This window comes from Acromyrmex echinatior, chromosome 2 (genome assembly GCF_024713525.1).
Source record: "Acromyrmex echinatior isolate Ae372 chromosome 2, ASM2471352v2, whole genome shotgun sequence".
Classification (NCBI taxonomy): Eukaryota; Metazoa; Arthropoda; class Insecta; order Hymenoptera; family Formicidae; genus Acromyrmex; species Acromyrmex echinatior.
The window spans coordinates 12715073-12738962 of record NC_141853.1 but is presented as its reverse complement, the minus strand read 5'-3'; the positions used below and the strand labels follow the sequence as shown (position 1 = coordinate 12738962).

Sequence of the window (23890 nt, the reverse complement as noted above, 5' to 3'; positions counted from 1 at the left end):
ATTTTTGAAAATTTAGAATCTGTTTCTAATATAACTTACTAGCTTTAAATGATAATTTAAAACCTACTATGTTATAGTCCCCGACGATTTGCTATTAGAATTTTAGTCTCAAAATAACTTAAAAAATTTGTCATTAGCAAGTGGTGCGTTATAGATCTCAAACACCCCGTGCATATTATGTACATTCTATACCTATATGTATATAGATCAACAACCTGTTGTCGATACAACATGATTGTATGAACATGTCATGTAGTGTAAACATATATCTTTAACATATATATTTAATGTAATCTTTCATCTTTAATGTAATTAACAATAATAATAATAATAATAATAATGGAAAATTAAATTAGAATAAGATCCTAAATTTTCAAGTATCTAGTTGTAAAAATTATACAACTAATTTTTTTATAATATTCAAAATGAAATGTATAATTTTATAAATATAACTTTCCTTAAACTTTTATGTGAATTAGTCGTAAACTTTTCGAAAAATTTTTTCATCATTTACATATATTTTATATTTTTTGGTTTCCCACATTTATTCTATTAATTTCTACTTATTCTATTCGAATTATTTCAATACACTTATGCTAGTACTATAAATATATATGTATATATATATATATATATATATATATATATATATATATATATAAATATAAAATGTAAATGTAAGGGAACAGAAAAATACGTCAACAGTCGATATTTCACTAACGCAAAAATATGTCAACAGTAGCGTAAAATGTAATTTTTATCTGCAGTTGCGAAATTTGTTTTGCTGCGATCAAAGACAATTAAGTAATTGCTGCGCAGGAGTGTACTTTATAAGAATCGAATCGACATATAATCTCGATTAGATTTCAATCCTTTCGATACGCAAAAATAGTTTTAATACCTTTATTTAAGACAATAAATAAAAAAATGCAATAGAACAAAAATCGCTGTGAGATAATCGGAATAATTACACACACGCACGCGCGCGCGCGCGCGTGTGTGTGTGTGTGTGTACACATATATGACATTCTTAGAATATTTCTTAAAAATAAAATCAATCATTGAAATTTTTATAATTTTATAATGATAATTTTATGATTGCCGAACAAGCAATCATTGTGTTTCAGCAACTTTGTAATTACTATAACGTTCCATTACTGTTCCTTTGGTATTTTGTTAAAAATCTTTACGATATTTATAAACACACGTTATGTCGCAATTGCCCCGATTATTCAAGTAATACTCAATTATTATGATAAGATGAATATAAAATCATTTTAACTGGAAAATAATATTTGACGAATTAGACTGAATTTTACATCAATTTAACAGCACTATGACATTGCGTATTATTTGAATACATTCATTTCCATTTTCCCATATTTCTAGCATCAAAGTTGAATTTATGAAATTTACACATATTATGATTTTTGTTTAATTATGTATAAATATACACGCATATTTAAGTATATGCATACTCCCAGCGCGCACACGCTCGCACGCACGCACACACACTCACACACACACACACACACACACACACACACACACACACACACACACACACATATGGTGTGTGCATGTGTATTTATATATGACTCTAAAAATTCGTTTAGCTAAACATCAAACTCTAAAAGAAAGGAGAAATTATCTTGCATAAAACATTTAGATATAGACTAAATCACGTCTTCGTAAAAGATTGCCTACTGCATGAATTTACCCGTCCCTTTTCTTTCACTAAAAGAAATAAGAAGAAAAGGTAAAGAGACGGGCACGTCCTATTTGCCAAATATTATTTTATCATTTACTATTAATTAATTCATTTTTCGACTTAAATACTATATGTATCGGAGTAGGGATATACTGGATATCCGGAAAGTATCTGATGTCGAATTTTATCCGGCAGCCCTTTTTTACTATCCAGCCATATAACTGGATATCATTATTAGTATCCAGCAATATATATGTGTGTGCGTGTGCGTGTGTGTGCGCGCGCGCGTGTGTGTGTGTGTGTGTGTGTTTGTTTGTGTATATCCGGTTAAAATTTGAAAATTCGCGTCATTGACATAGAATTTTTTTCTTTTCAGCTAAACGGTAATTATGCCTATTATAAGAGCCCAGTAAACGAGAATGGATTGAAATTTTTTTCGATCTGAATGTGTATTTTAAATAGCGAATACTTTTTTTGGATTTAATTGGATTCAATTGGATTCAATTAGATTCAATTGGATGCAATTGGATTGAAAAACTGCATTTTCTCAAAATTTTGAATTGAACAGTATGTGTGTGTTGTATACAGAAAAAGCTAATATTATTTTTGAAAGGCATAGAGATATGCTCCATGCAATTCCTATAAATGAATAAAAATGCATTCAGGATTGAAAAGCATTCATTTTAACATTCGTGAATCAATATTTCTGAAAATCTGAATCCATTTCAATTCATTTCAATCCATTCTCATTTACTGGGAGAGACCGCACCAACGATCTTGACTTTGACATAGTCAAAGTCATAATTCTGAGTAACTTTGTCTCAATAAGGTGGCGATTTCTGATAGAGTTCCTCTAGTAAGATGAATTAAGACATAAAAGCAGAAGGACGCCATTGCCAGGTATTGGGTACCGGCCGAAAACAACACAATTTGACAGTTGATAGTCCGATTTCGCGTTCGTACCTTCTACACCATGAAACAGTTGTATACACCAATTCACAGATTCACTACCACATCGAAAGTATCTGCAAACGGCAGCGTTTAAAAGGACTCGGAATCTGACCAATCAGAAATCGATGCCCCTCATGACTTGACTCTTACTAGAGGGACTCTAGTTTCTGATAGAGATCCTATATAATCAGAGTTTAAACGAAAGCGGGCATAACTTCTGATTGGTTCTCCACCTTGGTCCACTTAGTATTCTTCGGATAGCGTCATACACTAGTCGGAAAACGAGTGCGAAGAAAAGAGACAGATAGCTACAAGCAGATGAGTAAAACCTGTGTCAAAGAGATTAAAAATCGATTCCGAGATATCGGACAAATAAAAAATTAACAAACTACAATTGCACAATTCGGTCAATTCATCAACTCGATTGGTTTCTTCAGGTATTGTCGTCACGTATGCTAATACTTTTTGCGCATGCGTTCGAAAAAGCAATATCCGTTATCTTTTTCTATCCGCCATTTTTGGTCCATATTCGCCAAACTTTGATTATAAGATCTCTAGTTTCTGAGATATTTAAACTTAAAGTCTAAAAAATGGTGTCACTTTTCTGTCATATGAAACAGAAATTTCCTGCTTTAAAATATATTTTACGATTTTCTACGCGAAGCAACTTTCACTCCACCTCTCCCTTTCTTTGGGACGCGCGACTTCCACGTAGAGACTTTCACCCCACCTCTTCCCCTATTTAGAGGCGCACAATTTCCACTTCTACGCGAAGCGACTCCCACCCTATACCTCCACCCCTCTGCCAAGGGACATTCGACTTTCCACGCGAAGCAACTTGGCGAGATGGTGTATGGAACTCGCTTCACGTAGAAAGTCGAATGCCCCTTGACAGAGGGAGAAGGGAGGGGAAGGTGAGGTAAGGTGGGAATCGCTTCACGTCATAAAATATATTTTAAAACGAGAACTTTCTTTTATTCATATAGTAGAAAAGAGACATGATTTTTTAAACTTTATTTGTTAATAGCTTTTCCACGAAGGACGACCGCCTCCTGAAACCTGTTGGAGGTTACTCAGGACCATGACAATATATGTTAAGGTCAAGGTCATGACTCTGAGTGACCTCCCTTAATATAAATAATCACCCAGCTAAACTTCTTGCACAATTCATCTTCCGTCTTTTTCTTTTCATGTTGAGAAAATAAAGAAAATTATTATCACTATTTTTCCCTTGCTTTCCTTTTTTATAAATAGAATAGAAAAAGTATACCGAATATCTGGAAAATATCCGGTATCCGGCCAGGTAATTGCCCTATCGGATATTCGATTGGATACCCAAAAAGAATGTAATATTGGATATCCAATATTGGACAATTTTACGATCCAGTACATTCCATTTTAGTGAAAGATAGTATCGAGAACGGAGGAGAATGTGAAGATGGAATGGCAGCAGAATAAAAACTCAGCTCTCAATTCCAATACGCGCGAATAATCTCTGCCATGTCAGATATACAACATATATCAACTATTCCCGGTCTTTAGCTCCTATGTATCGTGATCTCTGGTGATCGAAACTATTTAAAATAAATTAATTAATGGCAAATTAACTGGCATCATTAATAGAAATTAATGTTAGATATACTTATAGTCATGTTACCGATTGACTAATTGCTTAATTAATTGAAAAACAATAATCGTGTTTTACTTAACACTGGAAGTCTGTCTCGTTCTGTCTTATTCCATGTATATACATACTGGAGTAACCCTTTCCTTGCCTTCTCCCTCTCTATGAAAATATGTGTGAGGGTCAAACTGCGAAAATGAGCTAGGAAACAGAAACCATCTCCATCACTTTCCATTTCTTTCCTCCTACATCGTTTTTTTTCTGAAAACCCGATGGAGAAGGGAAGACATATGTATACAATATATACTCCAGTATGTAAAGCGCTCACAGAATAAGACAGATGAGACTTTCGGTTTTCAGTGTCAAGTAAAACACGATTATCGTTTTTCAATTAAATTAGAATCAGTCGATCCTTAACGTAACTATAAGTATCTAATATCGATTTCAATTAATAATGTCAATTAATTTGCCATTATAATTAATTCACTTTAAATAGTTTTTGGTCACCAGGTTACATATACATTTGATTTCGGATAGAGCAAACGAAACATTTTTTTATCAATATCAAATTTTTCCCTCTTTTTCGAATAATCTTTAAATTATATTTAAACTGTTTTTACGTATGTATTAGGTGTTGGAATTAATTCGTAGCGTTTTTTAATGAAAGAATGTTATTTATTTCACATGAGCATTAAAAAATACATTAATGAAAGTACTTCCCATCACTTGTAAAACGCTACGAATTAATTCCAACACCTAATATATATAAATATGATATCCCAAACAGAACATAAAGCTAATTTGATACCAAAATAGCTCTAAAATGATCATTAAGAATTACTTTTCAATCAGTCATGAGTCACTTTAATATTATTGTGGTAACATTATCGTGATCTGTTTAGGCATATAATATACATATATATATATATATATGTATACAAGGTGAGGCATTTAAATTTTGAGACAATTTAATATCTTGAATGCATTTTAGAAAAAAATGTTTCGTACTGTTATACAGACAACAAAGAAAAAAGTCAATTGACAACAAAATACAACATAAAATGATTGGACCACTATCTTCAAGATAGAAAAGAATGTTTTCTTCCTTGTTGAACCAGCTCCACGTGATATATCTTGAGTATAATACTAATGTCGGTAGTATTTAAACTTTGAGTACTCATAATTCAGTTTACCATTACAAAAGAAATTGTAATCAGTGTTTTAAAAATGTCTTGCCCTCGGTTGCAAAATTATACGATAAAAAATGGAAATATTTATTTTTAAAAAATTAAAAATCTTCAAACGACTATTAAAAATCAAATGATACCATATCTTATATGGCCTCTTCGAAACTATAAAATTTTTGCATGAAACATTTTACAATGAAAACCTTAATTTTCGATAAATTTTAATTATTTAAACCCACTCCGTGTGCGTGCGTGCGTGCGTGCGTACGTGTATATGTATATATTTAAAACTTAACATTTATAAATATTTTTCATAAATTATAAATTGATTAATTGCAATGATCAAATGTAAAATATAGAATGGAATTCAATGCAACAGTAATTTTTTACAGTACATGTTACAATCTTTGTAGAGCACAAATCTTGCTAAAGAAATAATTATTACCCTTTCTCCATCAATACATATATGTGTATATAAAGAATTAAAATAACTTAAAAAAGAAATTAAACTAAAGAATTCAGATTAATTTTTTCAAAAGCTGTCAAAAATCGATTAAGACGTTTACGTTCCTTATTTTTCGATTGTTGTATACTCAAACCAGACTCATTGCCGTTCCAACATACCGAAAAACGTATGAATTTAAAAAATGTATGAATATATTATTCGATTGACTTTGCCTGAAATATTACTATTTATAGATAAATTTATTGGAGGCGAAAATAAATTGTATTTTTATTTTCGTGATATATAAATGAGACAGTTGTAGATCTGGAGACAAATAAAAGAATGACGTAAATACTGTTCAAACCATGACTAGAAATTGAAATTGAGAGGTTAGACTGGAATTTAACCAATCGAAATATAGTTCATTAAACTTGAGATTGATTTTCTTTCTTCCGATGGATTAAATTCCAATCCAATCTCAATCTCAATTTTTTGATCTGATCATAGCTTTAAGAGGTTAATCTTTAGTCCGATCATGGCTTTTAATAATTTCCATTTTATCATAAATCTTCGACCCACTCATTGGCCCATTAGAGAAAATAAGGTTTCGTTTACCTCAATATCGTAAATCTTGATCTATTTTATATTTTATATATTATATAATATTTATTTTACAAATATTTTCTAGTACTACATACGTGCCATTTCCTTTCCATTCTCCAAAAAATTGATCTTACCACGAGAAAAGAGATCAAATCGAGCTAGTCATGCTTATCGGGCTGATTTTCTAAGCGTAAATGAAACAACCCTCCACAAACACTCGATTATCTTTGGTACATTTTTCTGTTTTTCTTTTTTTTAAGGAGGTAGATAATATAGAATTGTCTTTCTCTCTATCGTACGAGAGCTAGACTTACGAAACGACGTACGATTAATAAATGCATCTCGTCTCGAATCAAGGGAGAATGACAAAAAATCATTCCCTTAAAAATTAATATATTCGAGCGAATGATGGCTCGCCAAGCCAGATCTAAAAATGAAAGAGATCGTGACGAGTAGACAAGTCGCCGACGATTCGAAATAATTTGCAAAATAGTGCGGTAGTTGGAAAAATCTGTGTATGCATTCGCCGTTTAATCCGCATGTGTAGTAATACATACACGTTAGATTGATTCACGTGCATTTAACATTCCGACGAGTGTTTATAATTATGACAACGTTAATCGCTGAGACTATAATGCCTACGATATCGGCAGCCGAAATCTGCCTGGCATTACAGTAAGTAATCGTAAAATCGTTTACGTAAATGCTATCCTTTGAAAAACAATCGATCAATAAATGATCGTACCGGTTTCTCCGGTTCAACATTGAATAAACTTCTTAATTTCGATACAAGATCAACGTGCGCATGGAGATAAATGTGTCTATATAAATCTACGCTTATCTACATGATATGAAGCTTCGAAAGCTCACTCGAACACCGCGAGATCTCGTCGGTGTGTAAGTATATAACAAATAATGCTAACAAAATAATGCGTTCCATTTGGTGACACAAGTTTCTGCCTTTGTTACTCTCTGAATGTCAAGGAAGATAGTGATGTTTGTGTCAACTTGTGTCACTCAGTGTTTGTATGCGTGTATGCGTATGCGCGCGCGCATATATTTTTACTTTTTCTATCTTAAAAAAAAAAAAAAACGAGATACGAGCGATGCTCGAGCATTTCACCAATATTTCGCGATGCGATGCGATTCTCTCATCAGAGAAAATTATTGATTAATAGAGAAACATTAGCGAACCACCATCCTGGGTGCCTCTAATAAAATATCTGCCTTTAACAAAATATCACCGCGTATATGCATGCGTATGATAAACTTTAAAGGTACAGACACAATAGAAGGAATAAGGAATTTCGTCTAACCGCGATTTTTCTCCCAAAATTTTTAATTTGTATATTTGGAAAAGAACTTGTGACACGCGATACTCTTCATTTCGTTCTCTTACATATTATCGTTTCAACTTTCAACGATATAAAGAAATGAGCTTTTCAATTAGAAATAATAATTAATCGATCGTAATGAATCATAATGTGAGCGCGATTTTGACTAATGCAGAGGAAAATTAAGAACGAAAAAGGAAAAGAAAGAACTAGCGATATACTGCTGCAGTGATACATAATTCTATCGCGAAAGTATCATGCGAAAGTGTATATTAACAGTGATGTGTAAATCTGGCGCGGTGCGATTATACGAAAATGGTCCGATTGGCGTACACTATTGTACAGATAAACAATTGCGTGACGCCGAAGACGAAAGACATTTCGAAATTCGATTTCGAAGACACGAGAGCGCGCAACGATGTACATACATATGTACTTTCAACTATCGGAAGTTTGATCGCGCGCCTGCTACGATCTACCAAAAAGCGAAGAACAGATTCCGACATCATACAATAAGGTTCAGTTTCCCGGTTTTGAAAACTTTTCTTATAGAAAAAGAAAATGCGACGGGAGAACGCAACGATGGCGCACATCTCTTTCGGAATCGAATCGTTCTTTGATTCGTCGCAGAAGAACTCGGATTAATCTTTCCACACGTAGAAAAGAAAAATCCAAAGATTCTAAGGCGTAAGTGCGCTCTACTGCGAGTATTACTATTACAATTGTTATATTAATTATTATTGGTGCTGATTCTCTTCGTTTTCCTCCTGCGATATGATGCTCGACCTGTTGGAACGCACGTCGAGATCCATTGCGAAGGGTTTCGTCGAGTTGCCGAGAAGCACCTGCGTGCTCTGACTGTCGTCGAGACTCAGCGAACACTCCAGCGAACTGTCACTGAAAGTACAGAAACAGATTTCTACTCGTCACTAGCGCCTTCGCGGATCGTCCCGGGCTGGATACGTGGTTAGCTCACTTTGACAATCGGTAACCGATTGAATTTACCTGACGATACTGGCGCGATCGACCGAACTACCGCCGCCAACGGTCGGCACCGTACAGTTTTCGCCATTGCACGGTCGCTCGCCGTTACTGCTGCAAGAGGAAGTTCTGGTACTGGTACTGCCGGTGGCAGCTGTGGCGGCGACAGCTGTAGCCGTTGCCACCGCCGCTGCCTCCCGCATGGACGCTCGCCTAGATTCCTCGTGGCACTCGCACTTGCATTCTTCCGGTTGCACATAGTTGTAACCGGTGACAGTCTTTGCGATCTCATCCTCTGGCCGCGGTATCGTCTGTATCCGTTTCGGTGCTTTTCGTTTCTCTGGTATCTCTTCAAAGTTGATCCAGTTGCTCAGCCGTGCTGCTGCTGTCGCTGATGTTGCTGATGATGATAATGATGATGATGATGATGACGATGCTGCTGCTGCTGCCGCTGCCGTTGCTGCTGCCGCCGTTGTCGTTGTTGATGTTGCTGTTGATGCTCTCGGTGGCAGTGGAGGTGGACTAGGTGATTTCCCTTGATTAATAGCGCCTTTGCGGCCGCCATCCGGCGGCACCTTGCCCGCAAATTCTGTAAACGTATTCGCTGTACTGGTGTATTGCCGTCGCGGACTCTTCAACTTGAAGCTATCCTCTCGCGGCAGAGATATTTTCATCCGCTCCACGCGCCTCTCATCCAGCGATGTCTGCATTACAAACTCATCCAACAAGGTCGGGTTTATTGGCGTAGTTGAGCGCGGTCTCTCGATTGGAATTGTTCTGATAACAAACAATATGATATAATTCCAGTTATTAATATAAATAAAAAATTGTTAAAAATTTATCCTCTATGTGTAATTTAATATTAATAGTTGATTTTCATGTTTAACATTAATATTGAATTACAAAGTAATTAAACTTGAACAAATAACTTTATATTATAATTTAATATCATATACATACAATGGTGTTCCGTTACAAAAACCGACAAGTTTTGTCAATATGTTCGAATGGTTAATTCTAAGCAAGAGTTCATATACATAATGGGTCGATTCTTCGTTCCCAAGATGTGAGCATTTTGTACAAGGCATATTGTACAAGGCCCCATAATAAAAGCTCTGCGATTCCACGTGACAATCATTTGATTTATTGATATGAAATTATATTAATCACATTACAATCACAACTACATTTATTTACACTCGGTAAATTGTCTTCCTGTTCACAAATATTATTTAAATTGTTCATCTTGCTGTAAACATACCCAGTCTGATCTAGTTGCCAGTCCACTGATTGCATTAGCAACATCATGACAGATGCTATCTGCAGCTTCCGTTATTATCTGTTCTCGTGTGCCTTCTCATATTTCTCGCAGGAATGCAGTAACCGGGCATTTTACGTGTTCGGATGAACTGCTTCTAGTGCATTGGCATTTTTATTTCATATCTTGAGAACAAAGTCAAATCAATCCATGGTATATATAGTAATTCATTTGTTTCTTAGACTGACCATTTGAACATGCTGATAAAACTTGTCAGTTTCCTAATGGAACACCCTGTATATTGTTCGTATGTATCGTGATTTCCAAATTTTTATTTGAAAGAATTACCTTACTTCCTGAAGTCGTTGTTTAACTGGTAGAATGGGTACAGCTACGCTCTTCTCTAATGGCAGAGTCGTCGGTACATATGGAAGATCCTCCTCAAAACTCTCCTCATAGAAGAGACCCTTTCGCTCGTCTGGTAGCTCCTCGGTCAGTTTCTCGACCTTATTGCGAATAAACTCAATCTCCGAATCTCTTTCGGATTCGGAGCTGTTATGATCCAGATCGGATATCACACTGGGCACCTTTACTAGACCTTCCTGTTCCAACGACTTGCCAATCTTATCATCGAGGTGATCGAGTCTTTTAGTTTCTTGAGCAGCTCGAGAAGGCTCGCCCGAGCTTACTCTTTTCTGTTGCATCGCTACATCGTCACTTATCCTCTCAGATAGTTCTGGCTGCTGCTGCTGCTGCTGCTGCTGTTGCTGGTGCTGATTCTCTTTGCTTTTTCTCTTCGGCTTTGTTATGTCCGGTTTTTTGCCCGTAGACTCTCTCGGCAAGCCACCAGGCAACGCTCGTAAGTCTGTCGATTTAATTTCCGATGTAATCGCCAGTTTAATATCTGGTTTAACCGTAGTCGATGACTTGGCTAGTGGCGGCGTTCCGATTATTTTGTTAGCCTGTGCGCTGATCTTCGAATCCCTCAACGAACTTTTTAGTATATACGAATCTTTTGGCTCGCTCTGCGACAGCTGACTATCTCTGGATAAACTTCTGGATGCAATTTGCGTCGCCGTAACCGTCTCAATCTGCGCCTCGGTCCTAATCTTGGCAATCGACGATGGATGGTGCTCAATGGACACCTCTGTGATTATACTACCCGTATGCGGTCCCTCAGACTCATATTCGTCCAGTAATTTGGTCGGTGTTTCCAATGGTATCGAGACACTCTCTGATGGCAAGGCTTCTTCATAATTTCTGTCATCGGCATGCAGACTAATAAAGATCGAATCATCCTGACGATTCTTTTCCTTTTCCGTATTGAATGTAAACTCTACGTGACCGATGCTCTCTAAAGACGGGTGTTCATCTCCACTAGCGACTTCAAGATCGCACGAAGCCGCAATTGCTTCATCGTAGCTCTTCTTCCTTTCACGTTTCTTAAATAAACTCAGCGTAGACGAAAACACCCCTTTATTTTTCGAATCTTTTTTCAAGATCGAACCCTTGTCAACAGAAACTCTTTCGCGTGACTTTGAACGACTTCTTAAACTTTCCGTAGTGTCCTTCAATTTCGATGTCAGACTCCGTCGTGGCTTTGTGCTAGGTGATGGTGATTCTGGACTCAATACGTTACCGTCGGCTCTAGTCTATTTAATTATAAATATAATGGTCAATAATATATGATTCAGCAACTTGGTAGAAGATCATATATTAATATATTAAGTTGTATGCAAAATTGTCGTTTTTTTTTGTTTTAATCAAATTCTATTTTAAATAAAAACTGTAAAATGTTTTAGAAAGACGATAAAACGCTCCCTAAAAAAATATCTGAAGATATAAGTATCTGAAGATGATTATAACAATTATTTTTTTTACACACGCAAGAATCACTTCAAAATTATTTAATACATCTCATAATTTATTTTTGAAAATTCAACATATACAATTAATTTTCCTCTTTTCTTTGTTAATTACTAATAAAACCGCAAAATTGTATATTAAATAGATTTTATGTATGTACCTTAAATAATGAAGCGAAACTACTTTTTCTAGATACGGACGATGGACTGGGTGTTCGCGAACCTTCCAAATCACGAACTTTTTGATGTCTCGGTAATTTGGGACTTCCGGTAAGACTACTTGTCGTAGGCGTCGTCTGAACAATCTCCTTAAAGTTTTGAGCTTTTTTCCTTTTGTCGTTAAAATCGAGTGTCGCAGGTTTCTGAACTTCTTGTATTTGAATCTTTGATTGATATTGCTGTTGTTGCTGCTGCTTCTGCTGTTGATACTGTTGTTGCATTATCGATCCTTGTTGTTGGCCCGACTTTTTGATGATCGGAACCTATCTCATACATATACACACACAGTACAAGAAAAGATATAATATATTTAGCTTTCAATTTCGCTTTCAAAAGCAAATATTCATTTACATCTTATTCACAGGAACATTTTAACAATATTTTCAATTTAACATGTATTCAAAAGAAATTCGTTTATATTTCGATTAGTAAAATTAGATCAGAAAAGAGAGAGGAAAGAAAGTTTCAGAATATTTTTGCGCTATTACATGCTCATGTTTTATTCTAACGAAGTTACAGAAGTTTCCGATAAAATTAAATTTAATAAAGTTCTATAATAAAACAATATAATTTAATTTATATAAAAAAATTCTAATTCACGAGAGAAGACTCGCAAATATTGCCTGGATATTTCTCAATAGAATGTATCAGGTAACTGAAAAACAAGAGCTTAACACGGAGAACCAACCTCTATATTAACTTTCTCCAGAAATCTTTTGGTAATTTCCACTTCTCGTTTGAAGATTTCCTTCCGCTCCTCACGACCGCGTCTTCTGGGCTTATCCAACGGATCCGGCTTCAGATTGCCACCTACCATAGGCACTTTAATACTCTCGGGAATCAACGCCTTCGTAGTATCGGCCTCCCGCTTCAAGAGTATTTTCTCGAGATCATCGGTCTCCGGTTTCGATGGCTCTATCAGATTGTCAGCCAACGTCGGCTTGCTTCCGCAGAACGACGTCTCTAGTAGACACTTGTGAGGACTGGGAGATCTAAAGGAAATTTATCAACAACTCGTATGTTTTATCTTTCTCGCTCTATTACGCTGTATAATTTTTCTCAACAAAACCTTCCTTATTTTCCGTTAATAAACCTTTTGAGAAGGTCAAAGAAAATAATCTAGGAACTTTAAATTTTAAGCTTTGCGTATAAGTAGCAAATAATAATTTAAATAGCGCGACAGTTTTATTCTTTAATCAATTTCTAACGTATATCGATGTAACAAGAGAAACTGCAATTGCAAAACATAAAAGAAAGTTAATAAGTTAATAGGTTTTAGAGCGAGTCGGCAACGTTGAACGAGATTTTCGAAAAAGATACAGTTCGATTCTCTTAAAGAACAAAATTTTGCGCCAGTAGGTGTTTATATATATTGCATATATAATGAAGAAAATACGTTATATTATTTTATATATATAAAAGGTATTTTCATCTTCATTATTTTGCGTTCTTTACCTGGAGGAAGTCGCTGACATAACCGAGAGCTTCCCCGAAACGCCGGAGCCTTGACTACCAACCGACGACAATCTAGATGTTCTACCGCTGATGTTGAGCAAACATATCTCCGAGCAATTACTGTCCTTGCGTTCACGATCCTGGCCTAGTTGCTTGCCGCTATAATCTGATTGAGATCCATCGGTCTCCTTTCGCTTTCGCCTTTTGGATTCTCGTTTGAGATCCTGTTCATGGATGGGATCCTGTAAATCCAGCTCCTCCGTAGAAGATCTCAGATCTTGAGCATCTTCCTTATAACCCAGAGTCAGCTTGCAACCGGACGGAGGATCCGCACCTAGAAATTCACGGGATCTCTAGAGTTTTCGTTCCTAAACGGCATTCTCCAAAAGTCTCTCTAATAACTTTTAAAGTCTATGTAGATTAAATCGGACGAAACATTTCTCCCTTCTTACATTTGATATCATCAATCGTCCGTATGATCACCTATAATGTTCGAACAATTTAACAAATCTATGTCACATCTTCTCGCGCTTCCTACAAAATGTATGAGTATATAAGTGTATCGTTTGGCCCGAATTTTCCATCTGACATTGATCAAGATTAATAGTTTCTGTATAGATAATACCCGTGGAAGACTCAAAAGTATTAATAGGTAAGAAGATTGTGTCAGTAATGATCAAATGAGGACAAGATTCGAGGTTTTAATGATGTAATTTGTGCACTATGTATGTACTGCAAAAATTCACTAAATTAAATAATTGAGATGGACAATCGGTAGGAACAGACAATTTAATTTAAATTTTTCTAATTGAATCGATCAAAACCTTGACCTGAGAAAATCTTTTTCAGAAACTATTCAAAATATTCACAACCTATGCATCCAAAGTTCGCTTCTTGTACCCTTCTAATAAATTATCAATTTAATCGCGCTAATTCGTCTTGGATATGTGTATTCGATCATACATACATCATTGTTGTATTATGCCATGTTGAACAATCGCAATTAATAAAAATTGACAGAAAATGACAAGATTTAATAAATTCAAATAAAAAATATTTATAACACTCGCCGCATTTATTTAGACTGATTTATTAATTAAAAATATACATGAAAGTAATCTATTACATTTATAAAAATGCATTCGAATATTCCAAAAAATATATTAAATATATATTAATATATATATTAAATATATATCCAAAAATATATATTAAATTGGCGATACTGAATCTACCTGTTTGATATATATATATATATATATGTATATATATTTGCATTACTATATAGCTAACTAACATATATGTATATCTACAAAAATAATAGAATAGGTTGCTAAGAGAGTGAAATGCAAATATTGTTCTGAAATGTTTTCAAAAATACTCGAAGACTATAACCCGATTACTTACAAAAAATGTTCAATTCCTATATACTTTAAAAGATCTTCCAAAGTCCAAATTATATCCTTGAATGATACTTGATATATCTCAAAAGAATTATTTGATATTATTCGATCTTTACTGTACCTCACACTTACCGTAAAATACTTGTCCATTTATCAAAATCGATTAAATTAAATCAGTTCCAAATTTATCAAATTTATTATTTCACTTAAAGTTATGTGAATATCGTATTATCAAAGTGTCACGCAGTGCAATCGATGTCGTTGAGCAAAGTATAAAAAAAATTGGAAATTTGGAAGTAAAACGATTGGTACAGTAGTTTGCAAAAGAATAATCACCTGCAAGAAGCTCCCGTTCAGGTGACGAGTCCCTGGAATTACTATCCTCATGGTGCGAAGAACTGCTTGCTCTACTGATATCAATTCGTGGCGTGCTAGGGGTCTTGAGCGAACTGCCAGGCGTTGCCGGCGTGGTGACCTCGACGATACCCGGCATTCGCCCTGCCGCCGCCGCCGCCGCCGCCGCCGCCGCCGATTCTCCCTGCATTCAAATTCGTTTCCTGGTTTGTCGTAGCACAGTCACACGGGGTTGAGTGGTTGGTTGTTGGGCTCAGGTCGCGGGCCAGCTTCTCGCAGTGACTCACAAAACTCACGGACGATCGAGAAGATTAATCTCGAGATCGCACACATACATCGGGATTCAAGTTCAGAATTTCAGAGAGATAGAAAGCAAAAAGGAAGAACATAAAGGAAAAAAAGAAAAATAAAAAGATAAAGAGTGATGGAAAGAGAGAGCGAAATAGAAAGAGAGCAAGAGGGAGGGAGAAGGATGAAAAGAGGAAGAGGTCGGAAGGGAGAGAAAAGAGGGAGGAGGATAGGGGAGAAGGGAGGAATAGGGGGAGATTTGGGCGGGAATGGAACGAACTGGGAGTGGGAGGCAAAAGGGATGAGTGGGTGCGAGGATAATGGAGGGGGTGGGGTGGGGGATAGAGCGAGATGAGGGAGTGGGAGACAGGGAGGGGTGGAAGGTGGGGTAGGGGTGGGAGGCGGGGAGGGGTGGAAGGCGGGGTAAGGGTGGGAAGCGGGGAGGGCTGGGAGACGGGGAGGGGTGGAAGACGGGGAGGGCTGGGAGGCGAAGTAGGAGTGATAGCGGGGAGGGCTGGGAGGCGAAGTAGGGGATGGTAGCGGGGAGGGGTGAAAGGGAGGGAGATGGGGTAGGGGGTAGGGATAGAGGGGAGTGGGGAAGGGGCTGGGAGGGGGAGAGGGGAGTTGGAGGGGGTGTGAAGGGGTGGGGAAGTGAGAGAGAGGGAGGGAGGGGGAGGGGGGAGGGGGAGAGAGAGAGAGCCGATCTCGGACTGGATGAATTAGTAAAGGAAACTCAGGGTAGGACTCACGTTTTCCACTTCCTCGGATAAGTCCTCGAAGGATGCTATCGGCGCTGGTCCAAGCTTCTTTTGATGAACATTCGATAAACCTGACGCCATTTTTGGTTCAGATCACGATGATACTATAAAAATGTTAAAAAACAAAATCAGATATTTTTGCAAAATCAGACGTTTTTATGCAAAGCTTTTAACAAAAATACAATCTTGTTCCGGTCTCGATAGCGTGTAGAAGCTAGGAAGCACGTGTTGTAATTGCCGTCTTAGTTACTACGCTCTCATTCTTGCCGTTATGTTACAAGTATTACGTAATAACACCAACAGATATATATCGTGTTACGCTTCTCGCCACAATTTCTCGCTTGATAAAGCTTAAGAAACAGCAAACGGTGCTGCTATTAAATAACAAAGGCATTTATTTGCCATCATGTTTTAGCTATAAAATAAAATTGTTGATACACGTTATATGTGATATTTAGATATTTATTTTTTTGCTTTGCAATTAATTAATATCTAATATTATATAATAATCATACTTTATACTTACTATAGTATTCAAAATTTTGTTTACATATAGTTATACTGTATACAGGGTGTGTCATCAAAATCCGGACAAATTTCAATTTAAATTTTCCGCTATATTGTGCCTCCGCCAGAGGTTGTTGTTGGCGTCCGAGAAAGTCTGATGCTTCTAGTAAACAATCATATTCTCAAAATGGCCGCGAAATTGAAACCAGTTGCGGAGTGAATCGTTAAAACGTTTCAAGCGAAGGACGAGGTTGATTACATATTATTTCTAATATTGTATTTTCTAAGCTCTATTTTCACGATCTATGGCTTTAATCTCCTAAAGATTAAAGCGTTATCAAGAAATGCATTAATAAATTTCATTGATGAATCTCTTGGTAACCTTTAATCTTTATAAAGTAATTACATATTGTGAAAACGGGCCTAAAAAGAATAAGTATTCTCTTGACGATTATTTAAAAGTCGACTACAACACTATCCAACGAATCGTCATGCAAAAGCATAAAAGATGAGATTGTTAAATAAACCAATCCAACATATATGTATAATAGATAAAAAATTTAAATAATAATCGCATTTTCGCTCGATTTATCTGTATTATTCTTTCCACAGTATAATTTATTATATAAAGATAATCAACAAAAATCTGGGAAACGCAAAGGATAACGATAGGTTTATCGAGTGCAACAAGAAAAACAGTAGAAAAGAAATTCAAACATTCTTCAATTGATTTCCCCTAACAGCACAAGGATGATCTTGAATATCCTGAGACATGTATGAGATATGAGATTAGAACATTGTACTAAGAAATTTTTTGTACTAAGCAAATTTTTGAATATCCTTATAATCCTTAGCTCTAATAAATAAGCGCCTAAAAATGTTCTAAACATCTCCTGAGAACGTCTTGTTTTGGACTCATCAAATGAGCGTCTCATTATGTCCTACGTATACAATATATCCAAACACAGGACATCCAAATATTAAATATTCGAAATATTAAAATGTTCGTTTGTAATCCGTTTGAGATCTATTTTTGGATTTTTCTAATATTCTAGATCTGCCACTAGGTAGCTGCTTTAACTATAACGAAACGTTCAACAGGAACGGGACGTCCCGTTTAACTGGCATGACGTCTAAATACAATTTTAAGACCTCCGCACTGTTTCTTCATGTAAACTACTAATCTGTGGACAATTATTTCGTAAGTATGCATAGATTGCACAACTTTTATATGAAACAAATGTCACGACGTGACAGCTCTGGAGCGTCATATTGGACTAAGAAATGGTAAAGATCTCAATTTCCAAATTTTTTTTCGTTCTTAGCATAGGCTTCACCTCACAGACACGTAGATATTAATGGTTTAATTCTGGAAAAGAATTCTCAAATGATCAGTAAGAGAGGAAAAAAGTAATTGTTATAATAATAATAACAAAAATTATTAATATGGTTTAGTCGGTAATACAGACACACACACACGACTTTAGGATCCTCTTAAAAGTTAATAAGTCTTAGAATTTGTAGAATCTCTATCATATTGACTAACAAAAATTATAGTAATTTCAATGCTTGTTTATTCATAACTCGGTCACTTTCGTATAATCATCGGCGAAGAAAATCTAATTCAATGAGCAAATTCCGCAAAGCGGAAAATCTCTTTGAACTGGTCGGAATCGATCGACCGGCCGAAAAGCTCTCGACAAATACAAATTATTGTCGTTAGAAAGATCGATCGATGAGTTTGCCGGATCATCATTGACGTGTGCGTGACATAGTGCGTTGACATAGTCGCTGATTGATCGGCTGGTTAACCCTGGGGGAAGGGAGGAGAGTTTTCCTTGTATTTATTTTACACGGTGCGAGTTGACATACGAATTGATAAGTAACTGAGGATCGATTACTGGCTTTTTATAAACAAATCAATCGAGTTATACTGACCATGCAACTTGGATGGTCAGTAATTGGTTTTGCCAGTTATTTCAAACATTTTTGTTCTAGTATTCAGTTCTGGCATTCCCTCACTACATAAATAGGCCAACTACTGACCCTTAATGCACAAATCCGTGTGACCAATAGTGATATATCCAAATAAAATTGTAGTATATACGTATGTAGTATGTACATTCAGGAGAATTACGCCCAGATAATTCTAGACTATGGTTTACATTACGTATACTATAGCAAAAATGCATGCCTAGATAACTCTGGCATGCATTTTTGCTAAAGTATACGTAATGTAAACAAATCCCTGAACGAATCTCTGAGATAACTAAAGCTCGGCTTACACGGTGCAAACTATTAGTTTGCCAGTAAAAAATAGCTAGCCTCCGAACTGAGTGAGCCTTACTCTCAGCCTTACTCTCAGTCCTTACAATATTGTTTTGTTATTTACGCGATACAAGCTATTAACTTGATAGTAAATTAGTGATACTGGCCCCCGAACTACGAGTAGATGGCTAGTTATCTCAGCTATTAATTTTATATTAGGCTGAAATCAGACTACGCATTGAAGATCGATTTGATTGAGATCGAAGATTGAAATTGAATCAATGAAGACAAAGAAATTTTAGCTTCTTTTATTTGAATTAATCAAATTTCGATTTTTCAGTCTTCATGTAATCTCAATCTTCAATGAGTTGTCTGATACCGGCTTTAAATTATTGTTTGGACAGCTACTAGCCATACTGATTTATACATTCGTAAAGAGTCAATAACTGCAGGCCTACATGATATGAAAAGACCAATGAAGAATAATATTCGAAATAATTGCCTTGTTCAAGTTGGCCAAAATTGGTCTTACTATCCAACTTGCACGGTCGATAACTTTGACCAATCTATTTACATGAAGCTGATAGCCGATCTTCAGCTACTGACACTATTATCTCGCATCGCAAACCGATGAGCATAAATCAAATCAAGCGCAAAATTACGCCGACCAGTGAACGAAATTCACACATCGCCGTATTGATACGAATAGATCGAAAATAAAAATGATGATACGAATGGATCACAGTAGTTGGATCGTTTGTCGGATACAGATACTTGTGGTATGATATAATAAGTAATAAGCAAACAATTTAAACAATAAATTAGAAAAGAAACATTTAACAAATAATTTAATTTGCTGTAGCTGTCGAAATTTTGCACAGTTAAAATCGTAAGCGTAAGATTAAATGGATAGAATGGATTGCGGTTGAATGATTGAGAATCCGCGATGAATCCAGAACAATTGATGTGTATATTCACGGATCGAATAACAGGCCTGTTCTTTTTAGCTGAACTTGTTGCACGCTTCCAACGTGGTGAGAAAGATGAATCTCAATCTTGAACCGAAACGTACACTTATATGTTTTTTCTTTTTTTTTTTTTGTTTTACTTGCAATAAATGTTCAATAAAATCAGAATATCATAGTTTTATAATTACTAGAAAATCTTTGCGCACTGTCTTCCGCGCCGACTGATCCTTATATACTATACATGTATAACCCCTTTACGTTAATTCTTATCGTTTAGATATCAAGGAGTCCGTTGTTGTTTATTAAAGATGAACCGTGCAAGAAGTTTAACTAAAAAAACAGACCTAATGTCTTATAATGTGGTTGTAATGTAGCTGCGTTGTACCTGATGCATCTGGTATAGCGCGGGTACAGGTCGCGTACCTACGCTACGTTGTGCTGTCGCTAACAAGGCTCTTCTATTTATAGCGCATCGCTTTCGAAGCGCAAATGCGAGTCTACGCGTTAAGATTTTCCTTATGATCCCTCTCGAGGAGAAAGATATATCTTTATACACAAGTCACAAAGTTGCAGATTACAGTCTGTACATACTTTCAAATTAAACGTATATATGTACAATAATTATCACTTTCCAAGATATTTATGTAATATGTAGTCAAATGTCACGCGCGAAGACACTCAAGCTCAAATTTCCATCTTCATCTTTCGTTTCTGACTTTTATTTCACAGAGAAGTGAAATAAAATGCTACAAAATTTACTATTTAGTAGAGAAATAATAATTTCCAAGAACAATAATCCTGTGTGTGTGTGTATATATATGTATATATATATACACACACACACACAAAATTGTGTTATATCATTTGTTGTCGATTAATTGTTAATCCATAATTATTTTAGTTGCATCATTTAAACAAGAAGTCTGTTTTCTGTGACTAATGTACACTTTTAGAACTTAAAGTGAGATAGATATTAGTCGAAAGCGAGAAAAAGAGTTCTAAAGCAGTCTAGTGGAGGAACAGAAAACAGATTATCGTGATGGCACAGATAAAGGTAAGTATATAAGTATACACGTTGGAAAATTATATTCCAAGATCGATTTTCTCGTATAATTAATTGCTATAATCGCTCAGCGAACTTGGATCGTAAAAGAAAAAAATTGCCGCAAAAATAAGCGCATAATAAACGCAGAAATCAAATCTAATTTCGATAATCTAAACAACTTTATTTGCCAATGCTGTACAGGCAGAGATAGAAAGATAATCTCTCTTATGTATGACCATAACGGAGAAATTCTGGCGGCGATTGCCATGAGATTCATTTCTTGATGGCGAGGTAGCAAAGATTAAGCACATCGCGCGGGTACGCCAGTACTGTCAAAATTGTCAATTCGTAATTGACAAGTGTGATCGTGTTCCTTACATTATACGCAATCATTTTCTCTCTCTCTCTCTCTCTCTCTCTCTCTCTCTCTCTCACTCGCGTTGATGATCGATTGTACAAGGCGGTTCGATGTTACAACACGCTTCGCGACATCTCTCTAACCGAACGAAGAGAAATATGCGAGCTGCGGCAACTGTAGAGAATCGTTAATTCATCATACAATGAAGAATCTTTTTCATTTACTTAAATTCGTTACATCAACTATGTCATTCATAATGTTTAATGGTAAATTAATAATTTTATTTCCCGCGTGCTCTCACACTGCTCTTTTCATATATTAATTTTCATATATTATACAAACAGAAAACTATTTAAACTTTTAGAAAAAAGATCGATAAAAGAAATGTAGGTTTATATCGCTCCGAGCTTGATGTACCTCTTAATTCATAAGAATTACACAAGATTGAAAGAAAATGGAAAAGAATTACGCAAGATTTTGAATAGTATATTATGTAAATCTCAATCACAAATCACAAATAATATTTTCTTCACGAAAAAATCATATTTTGCGAGCTTTGATCAAGACTCGGTCACAATGGCAAGAGCTTTCCATTTGGAGAAAACGATCGAAATCACTTCTACGCATCTAATTTTGGTAACGTCAGGACAAGTGTGAAAATGATGTTTGCGCTTATTCATGACAGTGATACAGGAGCATGCGAGCAAGGCGGACGGACGGACGGACGGACGGACGGACGGACGAATGGATGGATGGATGGATGGATGGATAGAGAGAGAGAGAGAGAGAGAGAGAGAAAGAGCGTGTAGAAAAAACATGTAAAATCGTTGATTGCGTGGCGATAAACAACAAATCGACTCGATCATCAAAATTCACTTTGATTTCTCACACGAATATTATGTCACTCTCACTTAACTGGAAAAAGCTCTCATCGGAGGAGTACGCGTGTAAGTGCCGTCTCATTGTCACCACTGACAACTTATCGTATTAAGCACCAGCACCAGCACCCGTGCCAGCAGACCCGCGACAGACCTTCACCGTTCGTTTTCACGTTCCCTTGGCCGATTTCTCGCTGCACTCGTCGACGCGTGTGCCGTATCGTCGAAGTCGAGCCCTCGTTGTGCCATCGCAGAATCGCTCTCGCCTAGCTCCGCCTTGGTAGAGAAGCTCGCTCTTCGTTGACTTCGTTCGCGTTTCCGGCAATTCCAGCGGCGAAGTCGAAAAAATGAGACATCCTCACGATTCGCGCTCGCGATCACCCTCACCCTCCCCGACACGAGCACGAGCACGAGCACGAGCAACTACCCCTGGCGTCCTACTTTCCTCTCCATAGTCACAGTCCACGACCACGACCACGAGCACGACCTCGGCAAGAGTGCGCTCGCGCTCGCATTCGCGCTGGCGGCTCACTCTCGCGCCGCACTTGTCCCCGCACGCATATATGTAGATATACATGACATGTATGTACGTAGTGCCCGATCGGCGCGGGCGATCGCACGAATCTCTCGACAAGACCGGAAATAATACAGTATATACAGTATATACTCTCTTACCCTAGTCTGATGTCCTCCATTGCCACAGTTATTGACCAACCGATCGATCTCCTTTTCCCCTTTTTCTGCAGCTACTCCATTTCTCTATTCTCCCCTCGTGTAACCCTCGTGTAACATTGTCGTATATGCCATTGCATGACAGTGTATGCCAGGTCTGATTCTCTCCTCCGTTTTGCTCTCGCCCCTCTCCCCTCTCTCTCTCTCTCTCTCTCTCAGCCTGGACCCGCTCTTCTCTAGCGCGACATCCCCGCACCTTGATAGCTTACATCTTGACCCGTGCCAGCTGTGTGCTCCTCTAATAATAAGGAGACGCACTCTCTGGCTTTTCTCCGCGGCACGCAACAGCACGCAGCGGCACGTATGGCACGTATGGCACGTACCACAACAACTCGCCTTCTACTCAAGCGTGCTTAAGCGACGTGCTTGTCGCGCGCACACTCATCGCGATCGCTCCTTATAGCTTCCTGCAGGGGTGTGCTTAGCTCATTGAGCTTTTGATCGTCACGAGGGTCACGAGAGATGATTTGAACTTGAACAAAAATGAATAAACGCATGCACTCCGTTCTTTATCAGCGTCGTTCGATATACCGAGATTCAAATTTATTCAACTTATAGTATAGACTAGCAAATTGAAGAAATGGCAGAGATTATATAATTGCACGATCTCTATATAGTCCTAAGGTATCCAGCGATCGGGCTAATCAATTCAAAGATAATTCCAGGACATTTCAAATAAAAATCTTGGTTTTTCCAAG

General features: G+C 36.8%; 1 protein-coding gene across 4 annotated transcripts; it reads right to left on the bottom strand.

Annotated features, from left to right (window-relative positions):
* Positions 1-6159: 6159 nt before the first annotated feature.
* LOC105152864 (hypothetical protein) lies at positions 6160-23613 on the bottom strand. Of its 4 annotated transcripts, none has more exons than XM_011067386.2 (9): positions 22499-23613; positions 16428-16540; positions 15373-15574; positions 13634-13967; positions 12867-13170; positions 12121-12441; positions 10443-11746; positions 8861-9613; positions 6160-8752 (listed from the first exon to the last, which is right to left on the bottom strand). In XM_011067386.2, the coding sequence occupies exons 2-9, from the start codon at positions 16515-16517 to the stop codon at positions 8593-8595; spliced, it is 3468 nt and encodes a 1155-aa protein (XP_011065688.2). In that variant the 5' UTR covers positions 16518-16540; positions 22499-23613; the 3' UTR covers positions 6160-8592. The 4 variants fall into 4 exon arrangements, with proteins under 4 accessions (XP_011065688.2, XP_011065687.2, XP_011065689.2 ...); XM_011067385.2 differs by having other exon boundaries at positions 23136-23613; XM_087403139.1 differs by having other exon boundaries at positions 8610-8774.
* Positions 23614-23890: the final 277 nt, after the last annotated feature.

What these genes read in the sequence shown, in the direction of transcription:
- LOC105152864 (XM_011067386.2), bottom strand. Translation starts at nt 16,517, where the DNA reads ATGGCGTCAGGTTTATCGAATGTTCATCAAAAGAAGCTTGGACCAGCG. An exon ending in CAACGACTTCAGGAAGTAAG is followed by an intron (nt 9,614 to 10,442) that starts GTAATTCTTTCA and finishes GTTTGTTATCAG; the next exon opens with AACAATTCCAATCGAGAGAC. An exon ending in GATCGCGCCAGTATCGTCAG is followed by an intron (nt 8,753 to 8,860) that starts GTAAATTCAATC and finishes CTGTACTTTCAG; the next exon opens with TGACAGTTCGCTGGAGTGTT.